Source organism: Cervus canadensis, chromosome 13 (assembly GCF_019320065.1).
Source record: "Cervus canadensis isolate Bull #8, Minnesota chromosome 13, ASM1932006v1, whole genome shotgun sequence".
In the NCBI taxonomy this organism is placed as follows: Eukaryota; Metazoa; Chordata; class Mammalia; order Artiodactyla; family Cervidae; genus Cervus; species Cervus canadensis.
Window position 1 is genome coordinate 59,444,454 of NC_057398.1, and position 27,378 is coordinate 59,471,831.

At 36.3% G+C, this 27,378-nt stretch overlaps 1 protein-coding gene across 1 annotated transcript in view; it reads left to right on the forward strand.

Moving 5' to 3' along the window:
- USH2A (usherin) overlaps positions 1-27,378 on the forward strand; it is an 893,901-nt gene that overhangs the window by 652,131 nt on the left and 214,392 nt on the right. Inside the window, exons 48-50 of the mRNA XM_043484771.1 lie at positions 5,971-6,169; positions 9,299-9,467; positions 17,801-18,022. Of these exons, the coding sequence (XP_043340706.1) occupies positions 5,971-6,169; positions 9,299-9,467; positions 17,801-18,022 (590 nt within the window). The remainder of the gene's footprint in view (positions 1-5,970; positions 6,170-9,298; positions 9,468-17,800; positions 18,023-27,378) is intronic.

Consider the following 27,378-nt stretch of genomic DNA (forward strand, 5'->3'; position numbering starts at 1 on the left):
CCACCCAAACCCTCTCTGCTGCAGGTAGCACTTTCTTGGACAATTCTCTGTTTTCCTTGAGAGGACTTTTGAGAATCTCCACAAAGTCAAGTTCCCTGATAGGAATGTTGTCTTCTGCAACTGATCTCTGGTGGCAACAGAGCAGAATGTCCCAAAGACTCTCCTTACTGGAGTTCCTTCACACCAAAAGCCTGCCATGGTGGGTAGTATATGTAAAGGGGGCTCACACCTCACCACCTTGCAAGATATCCATTGGCTCATGGGAAACTCATTCGCTTGTGCCATGCTAAAGATTGATGGTATGCCAGTCCTGTCTTGCCTATCATCACAGCTGCTCTGGACAATATCTGGCCAATAGAATTGTCTAGCTGAAAAACAAGCACCGTTCTTTGGTCATACAGGATGCCAATCCCTATGTCAAGCTGTCCCCTAAGTTTCTTTCTATATTCCCCTCCAGGGCCAGTAGCAAATTTGGCTTAGATATTTCTGTTTCTCAGGAGGTACGAACCAGGAGAAGCAAGTGTTTCCAGTTTTTCTGAGTGATGCATTTAGAATGTCTTCCTCACCCTAGAGTGTGTTTAGGGGTGGGCTGGGGATGGTTTTTAACATCACTCTTCACAAAATAAATCACTCCTCTCTTACTCTGTGGCTCAAAAATTTCCAGTGATTTTCCAGTGCACTCAAAAAATGAATCCAAAGTTACTTCTATGTTCTACAAAACCCTGCATGATCTGCAGTTCCCCGTCCCACCCTCACAACACTCACCTGCTTCATTTTCCATCATTCTTTTGCTCACTTCAGTTCTTTCCCACTAGATTCTTTGATTGTCCTGAAACAAGTCAAGTGCATGGTTGTCTCAGAGCCTCTCTACCTCCTGCTCTCTCTGCCTAGAAACTCCTGTTCACATGCTTTGTCCCTTCTCCCTGCAAGAAGAGCCAGGCCTTCTCAGACCACCAGTTTGACATATTATATACTTATGTATATGTTTACTCTTTCATCTTCTCCCAGCAAAATGTAAGTTTTATGAAAAAAAGAACTTTGTCTTATTTATTCATAATTATATTATTAGAACAATGCCTTACCTATAGGAGATACTTAATAAATATTCATTAAATTTCCTTTTTTCAAAAACTCTTCAAGATTTCTGTTTATTTGGGATTGGTTTGGGTTTTGCATCATTGTTAATGGATAGTTTTATCCTCAGAACTCAGCAGAATCTTTCTGATCCCTTTTAGAAACAAGATACTTATCAGTCCTAAAGGGAGAAACTCATCTGTCATCCTCAGCTTGGAGCTAAATTGAAGTTCCTAAACAAGAGAAAGATCCATTAAACATTCCTTCACATTTAAATTCCTGATGTAGCTCACTGATATTTCTCCCTACCCCTCTTCTCTTCCACTCTCATTTGCCAGGTTATCAGTTCTAAAAGGGCTTTTTATTCTGCTAATGACATCCTGCACAATCACCTTATTTTGTCATCAAATTCCTCAACATAGTATCTGAGGGGCTTCATAAATTTTCTTCTTAAATTCTGATTGACCTTCCATTGATGGATGTTGATCATTCACTCATCAAGTTGGTCCCATTATTCTTCTATATATGGCTAGGCTGTTTCCTCCCTCTTATTTTTGCTTATGTGTGTCTTCCTGCTCAGAATTCTTCCTTCCTCCTGTTCCAATTCAAGTCCACATCTACTTCTCCCATGAAACCTTCATTGTTAGTCTAGGCAGAATGATCTTTGTTTGGTGTCTCTGTAATACTTCAAGGGTATATATACAATCAATCCTGAAGGAAATCAACCCTGAATATTCATTGGAAGGACTGATGCTGAAGTACTAATATTTTGGCCACCTGATGCAGAGAGTAAACTCACTGGAAAAGACCCTGATGCTGAGAAAGATTGAGGGCAGGAGGAGAAGGGGGTGACAGAAGATGAGATGATTGGATGACATCACCGACTCAATGGACATGAGTTTGAGCAAACTCTGGGAGATAGTGAAGGACAGGGAAGCCTGATGTGTTACAGTCCATGGGATCATAAGGAGTCAGACTTGACTCAGTGACTGGACAACAACAATGTAATACTTGTAGCTTGAACTAATGCCTAAACACTTGCCTTTACACTACTGTGAAGTGTAATTTGACATGTTTCTGGTATGCATTTTTTATATCCCCTAATACTTAAGGACATAGAGTTCTACCTTTTGATATTTTACTTACTACCAGTTATGCTAAGGCTTCCCTGGTGGCTCAGATGGTAAAGAGTTTATCTGTAGTGCGGGAGACCCAGGTTCGATCCCTGGGTTGGGAAGATCTCCTGGAGAAAGAAATAGCAACCCATTTCAGTATTCTTGCCTGGAAAATCCCATGGAGGGAGGAGCCTGTTAGGTTACAGTCCATGTGGTTGCAAAGAGTCTGACACGACCCAGCATCTTCACTTCTTAGTTATGCTAAGGCTTCCCAGGTGGCGCTAGTGATAAAGAACCCACCTGCCAGTACAGGAGACATAGGAGATGCAGGTTTTATCCCTGGGTCAGGAAGATCCCCTGGAGAAGAGCACGGCCACCCACTCCAGGTTTCATGCCTGGAGAATCCCATGGACAGAGGAGCCTGGTGGACTACAGTCTGTAGGGTCCCAAAGAGTCAGACATGACTGAAGTGACTTAGCACATAGCACATAGTTATGCTAAACATTCTAGTGGAGAATTAAACATTCAATAGCTTGATTTGAGAGCAGATAAATAATATTGTCATCATATTACATTTATTTAGTCTTAAAGGTGCCCTGATCATTTTTGATAACCACAATCTGGAATAGTATTTGAAGAAGTTGAGTGCACTGACAAAAATGACCTAGTTGAGTAGGCATTTTTAAAAGGCCTCTGTAAACAAGTTCAAGGAATCTGGAGCTATTTCTAACAATTTGTAGATAAATTAGAGTTTCCCTGGTGGCTCAGATGGTAAAGCGTCTGCCTGCAATTCGGGAGACCTGGGTTTGATCCCTGGGTCAGGAAGATCCTTTGGAGAAGGAAATGGCAACCCACTCCAGTACTCTTGTCTGAAAAATTCCATGGATGGAGGAACCTGGTAAGCTACAGTCCATAGGGTTGCAAAGAATCGGACACGACTGAGCGACTTCACTTTCTTTTCTTTCTTTCTGTAGATAAATTGTTTATAAAAGACAAACTTCAGATTGTCTCCCCAATATTTCACATTAATTCATATGGTTTAAGAATGTTCCTTCTATTTTACTCTCCAACATCAAAGCAATGGAACCATTAATCCAGTTAATGTGTGTATTTCTCAGAGATGTCTTTCATTTCAAACCAAAGGATTTTTTCAGTGTCACTCTCATGGGCTCTAATGAGAGGTAGACAGGTGCTAAGCCCCCTATTTTTCTTTGATCATGTATATTAGTACACCTAACTCAGATCCTCAACATCAAAACTTTTCATGCTAGCACTAAAAATACAGGTGGTCTCTCTTCCTGGTTATGCTGTGCAAGAAAAAGAGAAGTTACACTGACTAGAAATGGTATTTTCTAGACTTTGCTAGTTTACCAGCTTTTGTAGATAAGTCAGACCCTTGAATGTCACTTAAAGGTAGTCTTTTCTGTAGCTGGTTATGCAATGAATACAGAAGAGGTATCTGAAAAAATGTGGAATTAATTTTGAGAGTTGTATAAAGACCTTAGAATAATAATGGTGAATATACAAGTCACCTATGAAACTGTTCTCTCATAGGTGACATTAATTTCTTATCTACAGAGTCTTATTAGTGAATGTGTTGTGTTTGTACCTCCAAGAAAATGAAATAATTTTCTTTTTTTTCTTTTTCAGCAGTCTATTAAAATGTCAAGGTTTATCTTGACTGCTGCTTTTTAATGTAAATGTTTGGGCCTAATTGAATTCCTAATATGTAATGTCACTTAGAATTCTGATAGAGTTCAGTAATTTGGCCTGTAAAGACACACTTTTTCTTACAATGGAAAGTATAGCAAAAATATTATTTGGCACAATGTCAGAAGGATGGTCAACATAAGTTATTGTGATAATATTTTAATATTGCTCGAGTATAAGGACTAAGCTTACATGTGCTTGTTATTCTTCAAAGTAGTTATTGAAATGTTTCATAGGTAAAGCTAACCTATAACTATGTGTGAATGGTTGTTATGGTTGAAGATTCTAGAATTATAAAAATCAAGCTTGAATGTCAGAGTTCCATTCCTGTTTTTGAAAACAATAAGAACAAAAGTAATTATTTTATGTTTGCCTGATGTTCTGCACATAGTAGCCTTTCTTTACCCTGCTAAATTGCAAGAATATGTCTTATCAAAATCTCTGGGGCTTTGTTAAAATCTTTACTTTCTGTTTATAGATTTTCTTAAAATATTAAAGATTGTACAGGTATGTCATCTAGGCTGAATCATTCTGACAAGTAGATGTAAGTGCTAAAATAAAGTTCTGTACATTAGTCTGAGAGTAAATAATTTCATTCCATATTGACTCTTCTTTGAAAACGTGATGCTATGATCTCATTCAGAACAGCAGATGAAATACTAATAGATCATTGAAAATGCAGTTTTGGTATGATGTTATGCCTCCATTGTTTACCAAACCACCAAAAATAGGATGCTTATATGTTTAGAATAAATTGTGACTCAATTTTTAAAACTCAAACATCTTCAAGAACATAGTGATATAAAGAAGTTTGTTATGGGAATCTCCAATTTCTGAATTTCTGACCACAAAGCATATCTGATCATGGTATATAAAGAACCATTGGAAAATTAAATCTGTTTTTGTGAGTCAAAAATTAAGATAAAGTATATTTGGAGGGAGCATATCAATTATATCAGTTGATAAAATGTATAAATATTACATGTTGATAAATAAATTTATTGATAAATGTTATCAATTGTTAACTTATCAACTGATAAAAAGATTTTATCAATTTGGTCATGCACTTTGTCTATGTGACAAAATAACCAACAGTAGAGGCTCAAGTAAGTAGTTCTAGAGGTAGATTGTTGTTGGCATTGGTTCAGTTATACCAAATACCTCAGGGGCATCTTTGTGCTTTGCATGGCCTTTCTCAAATGATTGCAAGATAATTGAAGTGACTGCTGAAATTTCAGACATCATATTTAGTAGAAAGAGAGAAAAGGGGAAAAGGCCACAGTCACATCAAGGAAGATAAAATTTCCTAGGGACCTTAATTAGACTCTTAACATCTTCTGGTTGCGTCTCTTTGAGCAGCAGAGGGTCACATGGCTAGTCCTAGCTGAGAGAAGGAAGGCAAAGGAGTAGAAATTGTGAGTAGGGGTTAGGTCTGCTGCATATTCTAATTTCCATGCTATTTACTTTGTGTGCCTGCTAAGTCGTTTCAGTCCTGTCCAACTCTTTGCAAACCTCTGGACTATAGCTTGCCAGGCTCCTCTGTTCATAGGATTCTCCAGACAAGAATCCTGGACTGGATTTCCATGCCCTCCTCCAGGCGCTCTTCCCCACCTAGGGATCTAACCCGTGTCTCTTACATCTCCTGCAATGGCAGGAGGATTCTTTATACTACTGCCACTTGGGATTGGGAAGCCCATCCTATTTACTACATCACATTATTTGTGTCTTATTTTAACTTATCAACCAAAATTTTTTGTTGCTTTTACTGACTAGCCACAAACAATAATACATTCTTTTTGCCTCTGAAACTTAAAGTGGGAGACCACCGAACTCATGTCATGGTGTTATTCTCCCAAGAGCTTAAATGATTTTGGTTGATTTTCAAAACATAGCCTATGGTGGTAGCATATGAGTGTGTATATTTTTTTGCTCCAGATTTTTCATTAGGAAATTGTTGATGAAATAGACCTTTTGACCAAACTGATAGACTAATTGAAAAGTAGGTCAGGCTGATAGCAGCAAAGTCAAATGTTGTCTTTTTCAGAATGATTGATTATTCTGTCCATTGCAGATCCCTTCAAATTGATTGGATGTCTCCAGGGAGGCCAAGTGGCATCATTCTTGGATATGATCTCTTACGGAAAACGTGGCGCCCATGCTCTAAAACTAAGAAGTTAATGAAGGACCACACTGGTGGACTCTGTGAGGCAGTGGAGTGTCAAAAACATGAATCTCTTTGTGGAACCAGGTGCTACTCCCCTGAGGCTAAGGTAAATCTTTTCAAATGAGTCAGTAAAATATGTTTTTCCCACTACATTCTCTGGGCTGAAATCACTTGCTTCTTAAACCATGGTTTATCATGTTCAGTATTTCCACTGGAATAACAAGAAGACCCTGTGGAAAAGAAAGGATGCCTATAAAAATCACATCTTCCTCATGAGCATTTTAGCCTTCTCATTTTTCATCATCTTCATAGAAAAAAAATGAGCTTATTGAAATGATAAGGAACCTCCCAAATTTGTGCTTGATTGAGTGAGTTGAATATTCTTTACAACAAATTCATTCAGCTACAAGTGGCTGTTTTACCTGACACTGATGAGTAACTGTGAGCCGGACCTTTCATGATTTGTCTGAAATATTTTTAAACTATGGCCATTTGCAGATTAATGTTCATATTAGTTTCAATTTAAGAATCAGATCAATAATACAGCTAGACAGAGGAGTTTATAAATGGTTTTTATTGACAAATGATGCAGAAAATCCTTAGTGTGAAGATAGAATTTCACATAATGAAATAACATTCCTATTTGTCAACAACATCACACATGCGATGACTAAAGCTACTACTAAATTCAAAAGATTCACTGCAAAAGGATTCAGTAATTAAGAAAGTGAGTTGTTGAAGTAATGTGGATTAAAATGCTTATTATTGCTGACACTGGCTAAGCAGTTTTTATCTAAGAAATGTTATAAAACTAGTAGTTACTAACTATACTTTTTTTTTTTTTACATTTGGGCTCCAGAATTGTCATTAAGCGCAAGTTCTATATCATTTTAAGCCATTAAATGTGTGCCATCTGGTGAATATACTTTCATAAAATGAAATGGAATTTAGGATTTCTGAGAAAAAAACATGCTAGAATAAATTTTCCTGTTAAAAACATTCTCCAAGAGAAAGGAAACTTTGATGCATTAAACAAAGTATTACTTTTGTTTAAAGGATTAAGGCATATGCAGGTTTTGTCAGTGAAAGAGAATAAAGGAAGTCAATTACAATCTCAAGAGAAAAAAATTTGTTCGTAAATTTCTGTCTGCAGTTAACAATCAATACGTATTTCCTGGGTGAGAGGTTGAAGGGCGGTAGAAAATAGACTTCTTGTGAGTCTAAGAGCCTTTTGGCTAAATCATTACATACATCAGAATCATCTGTAATAGTTATACAAGCTTCCCTATTTGATTGCAGCCATGGATCTCAAACCCCAGTGAGTATCATACCTGGAGGTCCCACCCCCAGAGTAAGTCTTGGATACAGCATGAGAATTTGCATTTCTAACAGGTTTCCAGGTGAGGCCTCCTTCATCTGGTCTAGGGACTGCACTTTGAGAATCACTAGATTACAAAATTACTTCTGGAAAACCTAGAGCAAGGAACAGGCTGCCTATTTCAATATTAGCTACACCTTACCAGCTCAAGTTACTAAAATTGTTTCCTCAGCCAATGAACTTTAAATTAGAAGATTAAGAAATACTCTGTTCAGGGGCAAACATCTCAAAAGAAATCATTTCTTGAAAATGTTCCCTTTGGGGCCCCTTCAAAGATCAAAACCAGAGTGTGTTAGAAGAAAGGCATAAGTTTTATGTGACTTGAAGGGGCCTGAGAATGGCATTGACAATGAACATATGGAAGGAAATCAGATGTGAAGATCCATCAATAAATAAATACTTGAATATTTAAAAGGATGGTAAATCCTAGAGACTCTGAAGGAAAAGACTGGTGGATGTGCTTTGGTGTCCAAGAACTCTGTATGTGAATGGAACTTTAATAGGTGCTTTAAGATTATACAACCCACGGCACAATTTTAGGTTACTGTCATAAAACAAGAAGAAGGTATGTATTGTTTTACCCTGCAAGCAAAAATGTCCACCATTCCTAAATCCCAAATAAACACAAAGAGTATTTTCCTTAGTTCTTTAAAATGGAGCGTAATTTGAAATTTTACTTTTCATTCAGAATGTGGCATCAAAGAATGGAGTCATGCAATTTGTCTTTGGAATCAGACTGATTTTGGCTCTTCATTGCTAATAACTAAACAACAAAACCAACTTATTCCAGTTGGTTTACCAGGGCTACCTGAGGAACCACAGAAATAGATTTCTGCCCAGTTTCCTTGCTCTTTGGTCACTTCTGAGAAATGAATGAAGTACTAAGCTTGCCTTCAGACTTAGTTATTCCATACTCTACTCCCTTTGGATAGAGCGTGAATCAAATGTTGGTGCAGGCTGAAGTAGCAATGAGCAAAGAGGAAAAAGAGAAGCACCTCTTAAACAGTGGTTGATTTTTGTCTGCCCCAGGAAGCATCTATCTAATTAATGTAACTGATGCGAAGTACAGGTTCTGAGGCTACATCTCATGTTCAGTGTCTCATTTGTCCTAGATACAGCGTGTCAGTCTCTCAGACCTCAAGTGAGCATGCACAGTAATTATTTGATTGTTCGAGCACATAATTTCTTCCACAGCTCCTGGAGAAAACACATTGTTAAAAGGGCTTTTCAAAATTAATTCCCATATAAATTTCCTTACATGTATATACATATGCATACATATATGTATACACAATATATATACAAACATTCATAAATACACATATATGCATACATTATATATATATATATATATACATATATATAAATGTTGGACACTGTTGAGATTGCCTTGTCTGAAGATTGGATTCACCAATAAGTGATCATATAAATTAGTATAAGGAAAATACAAGGTATTAAAAAAATGATCAATAAGAGACAGGTTTCCATAGATGTGGTACTGTTTAACAATCATTAAAATAAAAACATATATATGAAAGAAATTGCTCATTTGCAACTCAAAATTATCTTCACATTGGAAGCACTGACATTCAAAAGATAATTCATATTTATAGCATATTATAATAGAGCACAAAGCATGGTCGAAGGCTAAAGAAGCTACATTGTATTGAATTGCAATGATAGAATTTGAATAATATTCAGAATATGTATTTTTTAAACCTTTGAATTTTTATCAGAAATATGCTACATTTGATCTAAGGTCGAGGCCTTATTAGATAATAACAGTATCACATAAGATATGGTGGTATGACACTCTTAATAAAACTGTTTCTTTTACATCTGATCCTCAAATTTCAGGTTTGTTGTAAAGGAGCTCTCTATGACCTTCAGCCTGGACATGCCTGTTGTGAAGAGAAGTACATAGCATTTGTTTTGAACTCAACTGGAGTTTGTTGTGGTGGCCGCATACGAGAGACACAATCAAATCATCAGTGTTGCTCAGGGTATTATGTTAGAATTCTACCAGGTGAGGATAATTTCCAAGTGTACTCAGTAATCTTGGGAACCAGAAAAAGCAAACACATGACTTATGTCAGTGAATTGTCTTAAGCACCTCCCCACCAAAAAAATACATAGCTAATAGTAGCCACTAACACATAGCCTATGTTTGGTTTTAGATATTATTTCCTGTTTCAGCTTTCTTTAAATATAAGCAAGACAAAGCACAAACCAGAGAGGAAATACAAGGAACTTGTTATATGTACTACATAAAGAAATATATCTGGAGAGCTGGGTAACTGCCTTTTTTGTGACTTTATTCACATGGCTGAGTACTTCATCATAAACTCTGAATTTCTTGGTGTATCACTCCATGAAGCTGTTCTCCATTTTCTCCATTTCTCTTCTGAATGGTGCATGCGTTGTTCCTTATTGTTGCTGTTCAGTTGCTCAGTCATGTCTGACTCTTGGTGACCCCATGGACAGCACCTTGCCAGGCTTCCCTGTCCTTCACCATCTCTCGGAGCTTGCTCAAACTCATGTCCATTGAGTCAGTGATGCCATCAACCCAACTTGTCCTCTGTTGTCCCCTTCTCCTCCTGCCTTCAATCTTTCCCAGTGTCAAGAGTCTTTTCCAATGAGTTGGCACTTTGTATCAGGTGGCCAAAGTATTGAAGTTTCAGCTTCAGAATCAGTTCTTCTAATGAATAGTCAGGATTGATTTCCTTTAGAATTGACTGATTTGATCTCCTTGCAGCCCAAGCTACTCTCAAGAGTCTTCTCCAATACCACAGTCCAAAGCATCAATTTGGTGCTCAGCCTTCTTTATGGTCCAACTCTCACATCCATACATGATACTGGAAAAATCATAGCTTTGACTACATGGCCCTTTGTCAGCAAAGTAATGTCTCTGCTTTTTAATATGCTATCTAGATTGGTTATAGCTTTTCTTCCAAGGAACAAGTGTCTTCTTATTTCATGGCTGCAGTCACCATCTATAGTGATTTTGGAGTCCAAGAAAATAAAGTCTCTCACTGTTTCCATTGTTTCCCATTTGTATTTGCCATGGAGTGATGGGAACAGATGCCATGATCTTCATTTTTTGAATGTTGAGTTTTAAGCCTGTTTTTTCACTGTCCTCTTTCACTTTCATCAAGAAGCTCTTTAGTTCCTCTTTGCTTTCTGCCATAAAGGTGGTATCACCTGGATATCTAAGGGTGTTGATATTTCTCCTTGCAACCTTGATTCCAGCTTGTGCTTCCTCCAGCCTGACATTTTGCATGATGTTCTCTGCATAGAAGTTAAATAAGCAGGGTGACAATATACAGCCTTGATGTACTCTTTTCCCAATTTTGAACCAGTCTTTTATTTCATGTCTGGTTCTAACTGTTGCTTCTTGACCTACATACAGGTTTCTCAGGAGGCATGTAAGGTTGTCCGGTATTCCCATCTCTGTAAGACTTTTCCACAGTTTGTTGTGATCCACACAGTCAAAGGCTTTAATGCAGTCAATGAAGCAGAAGCAGATGTTTTCTGGAATTCTCTTGCTTTTTCTATGATCCCACATATGTTGCCAATTTGATTTCTGGTTCCTCTGCCTTTTCAAATCCAACTTGAACATCTGGAAGTTCTTGGGTCACATAATGTTGAAGCCTAGCTTGGAGAATGTTTAGCATTGCTTTGCTTGCACATGAGATGAGTGCAATTGTGTGGTAGTTTGAACATTCTTTGGCATTACCTTTCTTTTGGATTGGAATGGCATTATTCTTAGGTGGATGGTTATCACAAATTCCATTTATCTGAGGCTAGCCCATTGTCAGTACCCCTTGTTACTCTACACCTGGCAGAGCAAGGTGGAATTAGTAAAGAGTAGCAATCAGGAATTTTTCCCTCCTCACCTTCTTTTCCTTCTATCTTATCAGCTGACTGAATAAGCCATTTTCCAAATTCAACTACTCAAAACAGCTTCCAATGACTATAACTGAAAATAAAGACAACAATTGGCATTTATAAAACATTTATGAAACAACAAGCATCTGGCAGGCTCTGTATTCAAGATTTTAATTATGATATGATACCATGTATTTTTTTCACAACTATAGGACACTGGTATTTTATCTCAAGTTTCCTAACATAGAAAGAGGTTCAAAAAGAATCGATAACATGCCCAGATTCACATAGATTAATTAATTAATTTTGAAAACCTACCTTTGTTAAAGTACTATTATTTTTGATTCTTCCACAAAGATGCTTTCGTAATTCTTTGTAAAAGTACTATTTTTTTTCTAATTATTATGCAAGAAAATACTTTCATAATTAAGGAACTCTTAATCAACTGGATTTTCCAAGTAAGAAAACACAATGGTGATGTAACTAAGGATTAGTCTTAACTTTGTTATACTACAAATCATAGTGTTAGGCAACCAATCAGACACTGTCAAATGCTTTACTCTCTCAAAATAATTTGCACTTTGGGAATTTTCAACTATATTTCACATCTTTCCTCCTTTGCAAAAAAAAAAAAAAATTGTCTTCAAAATTACAATGTGAGATGAAAATTTTCTGCTGTCCCATCCTTCCCATTCTTCAGACCAATAGGTCATATTAGGCTTTTCTCTAATTGCATTTTTATCTCCAAGTCACATTACAATTTGTAATAAGTTGTGATTTTCAAAGAACTGTCCCAACTCTGAAAAATATCCACTTTGCCTTAAATTGATGAAAATCACTTGGTTACATTTGTCAAAGCTATGAACACCTCAGAGATTTGCCCATCATCTTTCTCAATCCTAACACAAATTGTCAGATCTTGAACTAATAAAGCAATCTACTTATATTCTATTTCCAAATAAAATTCAACTTTTTTTCCCCAAAGAAGGTCCAAAAATGAAATAAGTCCTGGAAGCTCAAAGGTCATTTATTGATATTATACAAGCCTTTCTGTTGAGTATTGGCCACATTTGGATCTTTTAAGTGGTTAATTTTTCAGAGGATGAGGATGCCTACCTTGATATCAAAGGGAAAAACTGCAATCTTATAGGATAATCAAAGAGAATGTTTTGCTCTAATCACTAATCTCAATGTACCTAATTGAAGATATTGTATTGTGACCTCAGCCTTCAGCCAATAGTCTTTATTACCTGGTTTAACACTGTTTACATCATGAAAGAAAAACATGTTGACTCGAAACCATCTTATTGTTTGGTGGTTTTAGTCACTAAGTTGTGTCTGGCTCTTTGCCACCCTGTGGGCTGTAACTTGCCAGGCTTCTCTGTCCACGGGATTTTCCAGACAAGAATATTGGAGTGGGTTGCGATTTCCTTTTCCAGAGGATCTTCCCCACCCGGGGGTCAAACCCACATCTCCTACATTGCAGGCGGATTCTTTACCACTGAGCCACCAGGGAAGCCCCAAACTATCTTATATTTCAATGTAATTAAAATTCACTCAGTAGTCTGCCAGTTCAAGACTGAGACAGATCTAGGCATTTTGATATTTCTAGACAAGTCTGAAATATTGGTGAATAATATTTACCTCATTTTGGTGAGTAATGTTGACTTCGTTTTTTCTCACAACTTAACTCCATAGAACCCCATAACAAAGAGCAGCAGAGAAAAGAATGCACTTTCCACTCCCCTTTTTTTTTTATAAATATGCTAATGACCTCAAGCTAAATGTTAATGTGGGTCATTCTTTGATAAGAATAACAATTAACTGTTAAGACTGCATGGTAGCTTTTAAAGAGAAAACATTTTCAAGCCTGTCGTGAAATAGATTCATTTTGAGAGGTTAATGAGAAGGTGACTGATCCTTGTATCTTATGTCTAATAGCCCTTTTTTGAGGGGAAAAAAAATCAGTTTTACTTCTCATTGATATAATCCACACCTCTTTTTATGAAGCCTTTTCTTCTGTCAGTAACTGAATAACATTCTGAGGGATTCAGGGAAATATGACTGAAATATCCAATTGATATTTGTTATACTCAGAAGTGGATTTTTTTTAAAGGATTGGTTTTCCCCAATATAAGTATATACACTGTTCTTCTAAGCCCACCATTGTCCTAAGTGATGTTTAATTAAATGATGTTTCACCTGGACCGTGTGACACATTATGGTAAAGAAAGTCTTCCAACAAGGGACACTGCTCATTCTCTAGCTGCAAAGATTTAAGAAATGGGAACTACATTGCAGACCGGAGAGGAGAAACCTCTCACCTAGAAAAACATAACAGATACAGTTACTTCACTGTTCTCAGTAAATCCTTTCTCCTTTTCCCTAGGTACTTCATATAAGTAGAATCATGTAATATTGGTCCTTTTGTGACTGGCTTACTTCACTTAACGTTTTCAAGGTTCATCCATGTTGTAGCACATGTCAGAATTCCCTTCCTATTTCAGGTTGAATGATATTCCATTGTATGTATTTACAACATTTGGTTTATCTGGTCATCTGAGGAGGGACATTTGAGCTGCTTACACGTCTTGACTGTTGTGAATAAGGCTGTTGTAAACACTGCTGTACAACTATCTATTCAAGTCCTTGCTTTCGATTTTTTGGCTATACACGCAAAAAATGGAATTCCGATATTATATGGTAACTCTGTGTTTAATTTTTTGAGGAACTGCTATAGTGTTATCCACAGTGGCTGCACCATTTTGCATTCTCAACAGCAGTGCACAGGGTTCCAATTTCCCCATTTTCTTGCTAACACTTGTTGTTTTCTATTTTTGCTTTGTTTTTATAGTAACCATAACTAGGTATGAAATAGTATCTAATTGTGATTTTGATACACGTTTCCCTAATAATCCATAATATTGAACATATTTGTGCTTACTGGTCATTTGTGTGTGCGTATATGTATATATATATATATATATATATGTATATATATATATATATATATGTATCTTCCTTAGAGAAATGTCTACATGTATCCTTTGTGTGTGTGTGTGCTTAATTGCTCAGTCATGTCTGACTCTTTGCAACCCCATGGACTGTATTCTGCCAGGCTCCTCTGTCCGTGGGGATTCTCCAGGCAAGAATACTGGAGTAGGTGGGTTGCCATGCCCTCCTCCAAGGGATCTTCCCAACCAGGGATTGAACCAAGGTCTCCCACATTGCAGGTGGATTCTTTACCATCTGAGACACCAGGGAAGCCCATATGTATCATTTGCCCATATTTTAATTGGATTGTGTTTTTGCTGTTGAGTTGTAGAAGTTCTTTATGTATTCTGCATGTTGATACCTTATTAAATATATGATTTACAACTGCTTTCTCCTATGGGTCATAGTTTTAATCAGTTGGTAGTATCTTTGCATGCCTAATACTTTTTAATTTTGATGAAGTCTGAATGATCTATTTTTCCTATTATTGCCTGTGCTTTTGGTGTCATACCCAAGAAATTATTGCCAAAGCCAATGTCATTAAACTTTTCTCCTATGTTTTCTCCTTAAAACTATATGGTTTTAGCTTTTACATTTAGGTCTTGGGTCCATTTTTATTTCATTTTTGTATATAGTATAAGATATGGGTTCAACTTCATTCTTTCCATTTGGATGTCTAGTTTTTCCACTGACATTTGTTGAAAAGAGGGTCCTTTCCCCCAGTGAATGGTCTTGACATCCTTTTGGGAAATCGTTTGACTATATATGCAAGGTTTTATTTCTGTGCTCTCTATTTGGTTTCATTGGTTTATATGTCTGTCTTTGTACTAGGATCACATCGTTTTGATTACCGTAGCTTTACTGTAAGGTTTGAAATCAAGCAATGTGAGATTGCCAACTTTGTTCTTTTTTAGGATTATTTGGCTATCTGAGGTACATGGAGACTCCATATGAATATTAAAGTTGATTTTTCTATTTCTGCAAGAAGTATTATTGGGATTTTAGTAGGGATTGCATTGAATCAGATCACTTTGTGTAATATTGACATATTAACAATATTAGGTCTTCTAATCCTTGAATGTGGAATATCCAATTTAATCCTAATTTCTTTTAGCCACAGTTTGTAGTTTTCATTGTACATTTCCTTTACCTCCTTGATTAAGCTTATTCTTAGGTGCTTTTATATTATTGTAAATAAAATTGTTTTTTAAATTTCCTTTACAAATTTTTCATTTTTATTTTCATAATATATATTTTGTATGTTGACTTTATATGCTGCAACTCTGCTGAATTCTCTTATTAGTTCAGATTGGGTTTTGAGTGTGAAATCTTTAGGGTTTTCTACCCATGAAATTACATTGTCTGTGAACAGAGATAAATTTTACTTCTTCCATTCCAGTATGGATGCCTTTCATTTCTTTTTCTTGCCAGATTGCTCTGGTTATCCTTTAAATATTATGTGAATAGAAATGGTGAAAATCAGATCCTTGTCATCTTCCTGATCCTAGAAGAAATGATTTCTTGAGTATAATATTGAGTATAACATTAGTTGTAGGGTTTTCTCATATGCTTTTTATTGTGTTGAGGTATTCTCTCCTACTTCTGGTCTTTTAATTGTTTTTCTAATAGAAAAGTTTTGAATTTTGTCAAATGCTTTTTCTGTACAAGTGAGATGGCCATATGTTTTCCTTCTTTCGTTCCACTAATATGGTTGTTTTACACCGAGTATGTTTTTTGGTATGTTGAATTATCCTTGCATTTCAAGAATAAATCCCACTTGGTTATGTTGTATAAACCTTTTAATGTGCTACTGAAAGAAAGAAAGAAAGACTGTTTGAGAGAATTCTCCAGTGAAGCCATCTAGTCCAGGACTTTTCTTTGCTAGGAGGTTTTGATTAGTGATTCAATCCTGTTACTAGCTATCAGTCTATTCAGACTTTATATTTCTTCATGATTTAGTCTTGGTAGGTTACATGCTTCTAGTATTTGTCCATTTCATCTAGTGGGATGGGTTTTTGACCAATAAATTTTGGACAAGAAAGACCTCAGGGATAACTGCTAAGAGTTCTTGTCCTATTTTTGTGCTCTTTATATATCGGCCAATAGTTAAATATTATCCCATATTTTAAATATCATTTTGGTTAGCAGTTCATCTTGCTTTTACTAATCAAGTTTTGGCATATCCTGGCTTCATAGGAAGATGAGCTAACTGACAGATCAGGGAGTCGAGGACTATGAATTCCTGAGGCAATCCTTAATTCTTCACAGATTTTGTGCCTTTTCTTAAGACGGTTTGGCAAGTTATTAACTAGATTATGCAAATCTTTTCTGGACCTGGATTTAAATCTGTAAAACCTGCCAGGTTGACCATCATATTCACATACCTTATAAGATTTAATGAAGGGATAGTATCCAGGGATAAAGATATGTTTAAGAAGAGGCAGTGGAGGAAAGAGAAAAGGGTCTGCTGAAGATGTGGGGAGGAGAAAATTAGTAAGACAAAAGGGAGAGGAGGTCACGGTTCAGGGGGTTAGGAAGGAGGTCAACCCAGAATTGGTCCTGAGATACAAAAGGAAGATGAAGTTTGATTTTCAGATCTTCCAGTTTCTTATTAGTCTTTTCCAAAATATCCTTCAGAAAATCCATTAAAAATTTTTTTCTGTGTTTAGCGTTCTCCTATCTTTTAGACAATGCTTCATACAAAAAAAAAAAGAAAAGAAAAGAAAGCAGACTACTGATATTTAGAATATTTGAACCCTTTTCTCCCAAGGCACTAGGCAAAAGATTATTTTATTCTTATCTCAGGTTTCCCAGAATATCATGTGAAGGGTAAATGTAGATGTAACTATATCAGTGAAATTCAGTGTCCACCATAGTTCAGCAAAATACTAATATGCAGACTTGAATATAGTATTTTTACCTCTTCTCACTTAATTAACCTTTTCACTGGAAATATTTTGTTTGATTAAATAAATATAGTTTGATTAAGTAAATTGTAATCAAAAGCAATATGAATGTATTAAGAATTGTTTTCTGAATCCATCCCATTTTCCAAAAAAAATTATACTAAATAGATAGAAAAGTATTTGTACACAGATCTTTTTATAATGCCACTTAATCCATGTCACCAGAACTTCATGTGCTCATGTAGTAGCCGTCAGAGAGAAAATAAGCAATATGGCCTTGCCTCTAAGTTGGCATATGTGTATGTCATGTTTATACACCTTCAACATGTTTGTTTATACATGTTTATCACCTTTAGTGCAAAATTGAAACATGTTTATACACCTTCAGTGCAAAAATGTTCATACACCTTAATGTAAAAATTTTGAAGTTGTATTGAGATTTTGTATCTCTAGTATGACAATATCCTGTCAACTGGTTGGCATCTGCAAGATCGTTGTGATAACATTTAGTTGTGAGTCAAAGCATATTTTTTTAACTCATGCAATGATGGTTATTGTCCTAAATTGACAGGTGAAGTATGTTGTCCAGATGAACAGCACAATCGGGTTTCCGCTGGCCTAGGCAACTCCTGCTGTGGCAGAATGCCGTACTCCACCTCAGGAAAGCAGATTTGCTGTGCTGGGAGGCTCCATGATGGCCATGGCCAGCAGTGCTGTGGTGGACAGATTGTGAGCAAAGATTTTGAGTGCTGCGGGGGAGAGGAAGAAGGTGTGGTATACAGTCGCCTTCCAGGTAAGGGAGCCTTGTCTACTTTTCAGTAAACGGGGGATCTGTGAAGCAGAGAAGTTGACAGATTTGCCTTAGATATAAAACATATAAGTAATGAAAGTTTATTTTAATTACATCTGATGCAACAACTAACTACACACTGTCTAATAAAGAAAAATGTAATCTCACATTTTTATGTGCATGTGATATATTTCATAAAAACGGACCAATACTCTTTCTTCTTGAAAAGTGTCATGTCCACCAAAAAGCAAACAAACATATGAATGCATTGGTTCTGGACCAAGAGAATAATTCACCACAATACTGATAAGATACAAATTATTATTGATGATGTTGTGTACAAATTCTTTTACTCCCTTTTTGCTATAGCTATTAAATTAACATTAATAGCAATCATTGTCATTGAGTACTTACTACCTAGGAGGTACCATGCCCAGTGTTTTATACATTATTACCTCAATTAATCTTTACAACATGGTTACAATTATTATTCACGTTTTTAAATGAGGAAACTGAGGCACAGAGATTAGACATTTGCACAAGATTACACATTTAGTCAGATCTAGATTTGGGCACACCTGAAAGGTATAAAATTGGGGCAATGGTCTTTAAGAAAACAAAATGATGAAAACAAAACAAAATATAAAAGTAAATATTTCTAAGGGAAAAATAAATTATAAGAATTATAATTTTAATTATATAACTTCTGGCATCTCTCTCTATTTTTTCCCCTGACATGTTTAACTTACACCCTTGGTCACCTTCTCATATAAAAATGGCTTTGTACTGTAATTATCTAGAGAGAATAGAAAGATATTATCTAGAAAGAATAGATAATTCAATCTTTCCTATTACATAGTTGATCAAAATATTTTTTAATGATTTTAAGTTTATAAAAGTGACTTTAAGCTTCACAACTCATCATTATAATTTTATAGAAATGTTTGATTATTGTCAAATTTGGAGAAATACCTACCAAGTGTTTTTTAAAGCTTTCAGACATTTTAACTTTTTTTGTCTTAAGGTGATTTGCAGTGACTCGTCTTAGCTATTTGTTGACTTGACAGCATCATTACCAATTTTCATGGATATCCTTACTGTATGACTGAATTTATAAGTTGTATTTTGTCATAGATGCCATTGTTTTATCTACAAATGAATAAGAAGTTTAGATTTTTCCAATATGAGTTATTTCTGTTCATAATTTGTATGATCAAAGTAATCAAATTGCTTATGCATTGCTTCAATCCTAGATCCATCATTTTCTTTTAATAGTTTCCTACTTTGGGTATGATTTGAAATTTATCTTGTTACAGTTTTCTTCTTGATGTCAGAATATTTCAACTGATTCCATTGTTCATTTTTATAGCTTTTGTCTCATATTATATTAATTTTTCTATCTGATCTTTCTTTAAACCTTTCCTTTACATGCATACAAATTAAAGGTTTGTGATTTCTTACATTCCTTATCTTTTCAAATTGTGGTTAAAATGACATATTTAAGCCTTGACAATTTTTTAAAGAAAGTGACTGAAATCATATAAATTTACCTACTGAACCCAAACTAAATATTCCCCAGACTCAACTTCCCCTTAGTTTGAGTTCAAAAAGGTCCATGGTTACCCCAATCTTAATCAATATGAGGACACATATAACAGAGGGCAAGTTAAAAGGGCAAGAGACAGTGGCCAAAACAAATTGTAGTTATGTATCATACATTTGAAAATTTCATAAAAATATGACTATCATTGCCTTGAAAGGGGCTTATGCAAGCAAAGGACCTTGAAGATCAAGTTTCCTGAGCTTACAACTATTATGTGTTGGAACTCTAGCCCCTCCAAGTTAAGATTTCAGGACATCATAGTATCTTGATGGAGATGAACTATGAAGTCTCCACTATCTTTCTATGATTTCTTCTCTTTTCAAAAAACATCAAAGAATTATCCATAATAAAAGTAACAATTATTTAAAGTATTATAGTTTTATTGTTAAATACCACATTCTTTTATACATTCTCTTTTCTGTAAAGTTCTGATGTAAACTATTAAGAGGAGCTCTTCCATTATGAAGTTAATCAAAATTATTGAAAGTATCAATCCTGGCTATTCCAAAATCTTGTCCCTTAATAAGAATATAGACTCTCAGTATTTTGGTAGCCCTTATATAAATAAGAAATACTAAATTTAATTATTCATAATTAAATTTCAATCCTCCCAATGTGGGAAAGACTAATCTTATTTGAACCAAAAAAACAAAAAAACAAACAAAAAAAAAACCCCTGATTTCTGGTTATTTATTTTTATCTTTGAGTAGCCATCAAGGGTATTTCCAGGGCATTTACTATTCTGTGAAGTTGTAGATCACCTCTCTGCATCCACAGTTGTATCCATCTTAGGCATTTTAAAAATCCAAACCAGTGGGATATATCTAGAGGAAGATTTTAATATATATGCTGTCAACTTGGCTGATAGTTCTATTTCACTATGATGGTTTCCATCAACTGTCCATAAAATAGTAAGAGTGAATAGTTGTCCTACATACAACAGAATTAGATTTCAACTATGACATTTTCATTGACCTGAGGAATTTAAGGATTACCTCTGGATCTGTCTTATAAGCTAACAAGAAACTTGACTTTGCCAGGAAAAAAAAAAAAAACAAAAACAAAAAGGAAAAACCAACCTTCCAAGATCTTCTTCAAAATTGAATGTTATATTAAATCAGATAATACATACACAAGTGTCCAATGTAGATGCACAGTCATTTCAGAAATTTCCTCCATGGAGAGTATTTGTAAAAGACTAGTATTATAAATATAGCCAAGAAATATAGCCAGTCAAGAAATCCAGCCCAGTGTCTCCTTGTTATTCAGTTGCTCAGCTGTGTCTAACTCTCTGTGACCTCATGGACTGCAGCATACCAGGCTTCCCTGTCCTTCACCATCTCCTGGAGCTTACTCAAACTCATGTCCATTGAGTCAGTGATGCCATCTAACCATCTTGTCCTCTGTCATCCCCTTCTCCTCCTGCCTTCAATCTTTCCCAGCATCAGGATCTTTTCTAATGAGTCACCTCCTTACATCAGGTGGCCAGAGTATTGGAGCTTCAGCTTCAGCATCAGTCCTTCCAATGAATATTCAGGGTTGATTTCCTTTAGGATGGACTGGTTTGATCTCCTTGCAGTCCAAGGAACTCCAAGGTACTGTTTACTGGCAAAAGATGTACACAAAGAGCAGGAGACAAATTATAGCAACGATTGCCCTGGTGGCCCAGTGGTTAAGACTTTGACTTCTAGTACAGAGAGCAGCTGTTCAATCCCTGGGCAGAGGAACTAAGATCCCACATGCCTCATGGCCAAAAACCCAAAACATAAAACCAAAGAAATATTGTAACAGGTTCAATAAAGACTTAAAAATATTACAATATGAAAAAGCAGGCAACATTCTACTTTCACTGTTTGCCAAGCTGAGTTCTATGTGCTTCATATACATTGACATGTTTCATCCTTAGAGGAAACCCTATGAGATAGGTACTATTATTATCTCCATTTTACAGATGAAGAAACAGAAATACTTCTAATGGAAGTTAAAAACGTTTTCCAATTCACACGTCAAGTCGGTGGCTGTATTACTTCAGGTATCGCTCATCGTTATTGTAAATGAATCTCAAAGTTTATAAAGGTTCAAATGCCATGGAGGTTCATTTCTTTCCCATATAATAGGATGTGATGTGAATGTTGTCATCCAGGTAGCTCTCTTTCCCACAATCGTTCTGATTGTTGAAAGTGCTGCTGTTTTCGACAAGTAGAGTCTCAAATTACCTGGGAATTGTATCTAGTCCTGCAATTACAAGAAGGAAAGAGTATAAAATAACAGATGTGGATTTTTTTTTTTTTTTTTGGCCAGACCTAGGAATAGCAGGTACTTTTATTTACAGTTTATTGAAACTCAGCTATCTATAGACACCTAAATGCAAGGGAGGCTGGGAGATTTGCCTGTGAATCTCCTGCCACTGTGACTAGGAAGTGTTGCTAACTCCATCCCTATAGTTAAGCTCTTAACCTTTATGAGCATTCTGATAACTGAACAAGCACTGGATACTCTCCGACCCAAACCACATCAATGTTTATCAGAACAGATGAGCAGGCCCAATAACTACCAAGTTGCAAACATTTGGGGGATGACCAGAAAAAAAGAGAGAGACTGACTGCACACCACACATGTGCCAAAGTTAGAAGAAGAGGCGCTGTGAATGCGTGCTAGGCTCTAAAGCAGTGACTTTTAAAGTATGGCCCAGGGAATTCTGAAGGCGAGATCAAAAGTATTTTCACAATAATATTAAACTATTTCATACTAACCTATTCACCTTCATTTTCTCATACTATACAGTGGAGTTGTCCAGAGATTCCATGACATGTAATGCTGAGGAAGAGTTTTCTGGTTTTCTTAGTTGAAATATAATTGATGTACAATATTATATGTTATATGTATACGATATAGTGATTCACAATTTTTAAAGGTTGTGTTCTACTCATGGGCTCCCCTGGTGCCTGAGACAGTAAAGAATTAATGAAGAATCCACCTGCAATGCAGGAGACCTGGATTCGATCCCTGGGTTGGGAAGATGCCCTGGAGACGGGAATGGCTAACCACTCCAGTATTCTTGCCTGGAAAATTCCATAAACAGAGGAGGAGCCTGGCAGACTACAGTCCCTGGGGTCCCAAAGAGTTGAACATGAATGAGCAACTAACACTTTCACTTTCATTCTATTTATAGTTATTATAAAATATTGACTATATTCCCTATGGTATAAAATCTATCCTTGTTGCTTACTTTTATACATAGTACCTTTTATCTCTTAATCTCCTACCGTTACTTTACCTCTTCCCCCTTCCCTCTCCCCACTAGTAACCACTTATTTGTTCTGTATCTATAAATCTGCTTCTTTCTTGTTATATATTCACTAGTTTGTTGATTCCACGTATAAATGATAACACACTGTGTTTGTCTTTCTCCATCTGATTTATTTCACTTAGTCTAATGACCTCCAAGTCCACCCATGTTGCTACAAATGACACAATTTCATTCTTTTTTTATGACTGAGTAGCATTCCATTGTGTATATATATGCCACGTCTTCTTTATCCATTCATCTGTTGATGGACATTTAGGTTGCTTCCATGATATTGCAACAGTTGAATGTACAAACAGGAGAATTCAGGTAGTTCTGTTAAGCCAGATGTTAAAAAGACTTTCATTAATGTAAAACAATGTCATTCTTCTTGCTAATTTTTCTTAGTTTGGAAATGTGCTTATTTTTCAAAAATATTTATATTAACATGTTATATATTTATTATTATTTTAGGTGAATTAGTGAATACCTATCTCAAACATTTCAGTATTAAGCTCTAATCTAGTTCAGTGTAGTCACTTAGTCATGTCCAACTCTTTGTGACCCCATGAACCACAGTACACCAGGCCTCTCTGTCCATCACCAACTCCTGGAGTCCACCCAAACCCATGTCCATTGACTCGGTGATGCCATTCAACCATCTCATCCTCTGTCGTCCCCTTCTCCTCCTGCCTTCAATCTTTCCTGGCATCAGGGTCTTTTCAAATGAGTCAGCTCTTCGCATCAGGTGGCCAAAGCATTGGAGTTTCAGCTTCAACATCAGTCCTTCCAATGAATATTCAGGACTGATTTCCTTTAGGATGGACTGGTTGGATCTCCTTGCAGTTCCTAGGGACTCTCAAGAGTCTTCTCCAACACCACAGTTCAAAAGCATCAGTTCTTTGGTGATCAGCTTTCTTTATAGTCCAACTCTCACATCCATACATGACCACTGGAAAAACCTTAGCCTTGACTAGATGGACCTTTGTTGACAAAGTAATGTCTCTGCTTTTTAATATGCTATCTAGGTTGGTCATAACTTTCCTTCCAAGGAGTAAGCGTCTTTTAATTTCATGGCTGCAGTCACCATCTGCAGTGATTTTGGAGCCCAAAAAAATAAAGTCAGCCACTGTTTCCACTGTTTCCCCATCTATTTGCCATGAAGTGATGGGACCTAATCTAGTAAATATCAACAAATATAACCCACATAAACAAAAGCGATTTGTAATCCTGATTTATTTGTGAAAATATAAAGGGGTCCTGACGTCAAACTTTAAGAACCAATGCTTTAAGGCTTACTCTACTAGAAAATCATGACCATTAGTTAGTTATCCTGTACTATGACTAATCAGTTGAGTAACTCATTCCTTTGGATGGGTTAGCTGAAAACAGACCCATTAAAGACAGAACCATTGTTATAGAGAAGTGGGGATGCAAAAGTGTTGCCCCCCCAAATACCATAATGAGCCAGAGTTTTAAAACAGCAGCAGTGTCTCATTTTAACATTGTTGTTCTTCTGTTGTTTTTATTTTTAGTCAATTGCCATATTCCTTCATTCAATAAATGTATATTGTGTTGTGATTATGTTCAAAATATTCTCAGTGCTTTGTGGGTATAAAATGGCTAAGATTCTATTTTTATCCTTAAGGACTTGCAATCTTATCAAGGAGAAAAGTGCCTGTATGTTTAAACATAGGCATATGAGAAGGATGAATATATAAGCATAGTCTTAAAACTGAGTGATCACTCCATCCAAGGTGATGGAGAAAGCTAAACTACTGGATCAGAACCACAAACAAAGAGTGGGATTTTGAGATGCATGGATGGAAGAAGGATGTTTCAGCTAGAGGGCATAGCCTGATCTAAAGTGTGAAATTAGCAGCCTGTAAAGCATGTCACTTTTTACTTTCATGTATTGGAGAAGGAAATGGCAACCCACTCCAGTGTTCTTGCCTGGAGAATCCCAGGGATGGGGAAGCCTGGTGGGCTGCCATCTATAGGGTCGCACAGAGTCGGGACACAACTGAAGCGACTTGGCAGCAGCAGCAAAGCATGTCTAGGTAGGGGTGAGCAGTTGGGTTTATTGGAGGTAGACACAGCGTGTAAGCAAATAGAGGGAGACAAACCTGAAGAGCCAAAAGGATTTGAACCTTGTTTGGTACTCAGGGAAGAGTTGATGAGATAATAATAACTGTGATTTGAGATAAATCAGATTTGAGTGGCAAAATGGATGTGAAGGAGACAGAAAGATAAGTCCCTTAAGACATTATTGCCAAAAACAAAAGCAAATTTAAGTCTGTTAAAACATTCTTGCCAAAAGTACCTTTCCTAAGCATAGACTGTCCACTAGGACAAGGGTTCTGAATCTTTTGAATGTTGTACACTCCTGGTAGAGTCTTTTGAAAGTGGCATACCCTCACTTCAAATAGTAATATGTAGGATACACACAAAAATTTGCCTGCCATTTCACATGCCCTTGAAGTCCACTCATGGGCCCAAACTTCAGAATCCCCGAATTTCAATAAGATACCCATACTATCCAAATATTTCTTAAGCAAACTGTGACATTCCTCAATTCCTGTGACTCAAAATTAGTTCCACAGTCCTCCTGACCTTCGACAGTTCCACCAACTCTAGTAATCATGGTGGACTGAAGAAATGAGCCTTTTAAAAAGGAAAAAAAAATCTCTTTTTGGTCTCTTGACCTCCCTGCAGGTTTCACTGAAAATAGACACGTTCCACATGTCTTTTTTCCTCTCTCTGTTGCCGCTCCCTCCTGTCGCCCCTAATGATTATGACCTCAATGACCTTCCAGAATATCCATATGGCCCTTTCTCTCCTCAACCTAGCAACACCATACCTGCTGCATGAGGGTTTGGATCTCATAATATTGTTCCTAAGCCTGGCCTCTCTCCCTGCCTGGCATTGTGTGCCTGCCACGAGACCAGGCTGGCTCATAAAACATCTCTTTATGTACTTTATTACTTAAACTCTTTTATTTGCCTGCAGGAGCCCTTTAACAAAATCACATTGAATTGACTTTCTCACACCAAATCAAATCTCCCTGGTCCCAGTTCAGTTGTCTTTGTCAATATGTATTTTATAAATGGAGTGAATTAACAGATGCTGTTGGAACAGAAGTGCTGGGGTAGCGTTTATGTTTTTAGTGCTCTCTCTGGGCAGATGAGTTGTGTAGGAGTGTTATACAGGTACCTCGGGATGAAAGTCATGCTCGTCATTTCGGTGGATATGTATTCTTAACCATTTTCTTTGACTATATTTTCAACCTCTTTATTACTCTTTTTATTCGTAGTGTTTGCTTATATGGTTTTATCATCTGTGCCATCAGTCTTGGGTTTGACTTGATTATACCCCTTCATATTAAAAGATGAAAACTAAAGCCTCTCTGTCATGCAGAGAGGACAAGATTTTCCGTTAGCCAAGAGGAACTGATGATGACATACCTTTGGAATAGATTGCTTTAGTTCTATTATCTGTGTTGTCCATGCAGTCTTAGGTATGAAACTCTGGGTTGAAACTCTTCTAGAATAAGGTTCTGAGTTTCCATATCCTTGACTGGGACAGCAATAGAATGAATGGCTAATCCTGTTACATAGATGGGATTTGGGGGCTTTGCAAAGAGGAAAATACATTACAGAAATCCATTGTGCAAGACTTGTATTGAAAGAAGAGTTCCCAGGAAGATTTCCGTATGACATAATGAACTTTTGAAAAGTGTAATGTATAAACGCTATGAAATACACTGCAATGATTTGGGAAATGTTTTCACCCTACCCTGTCTCAGTTTTGTGGGGGTAGTCATAGAGCCATCTGCTGGTGAAGAAAAGATGCATTTCTTTTCTTTTCTGTTCTGCCATCAACTTTATGTTTGTCCTTAGGATGACTAATCACAAGTCTTTTTTTTTTTTTTTAACATTCTTCTAAACCTAAAATATAATCCCATGGCTTAAAACACGGTCTCCATGGTCAGTCCCAGAGTTCCACAATGATTTGTCATATTCCAGACTCTGTTTTTTATGACTATATTATTTTTATCTCAAAAGCATGCTAATTCTTAGGCTTTTTTTTAATGGAGCACTTGTTTTATAGAATTAATGATTTAGAAACTAATCAGGATTAGATGTTTATAAATGCTCTCCTTTCAGCCATGGACAATAAGTAAGTGTTGGTAACATATTGGAAGTATTCATAATATTATGAGTAAAAATATTATTTCCTTCACTATTTTTCAGTTGTATCCAATACAGTGGAAGCTATCCATTGGATATATATGCTGTTTGGAAAACCAATATAGGTTGTTTGATCTCAAAAAGAAATATCTAATAGTTCAGTGCATACTCCACCCCTTTAATAATATCTGCATCTTGTTCAAAGAGAATCTCCACATTTGTACAGATTTAATGAAGAGCCTCTGGAAGTATAGATCAATCCATCAATGATACATGACCC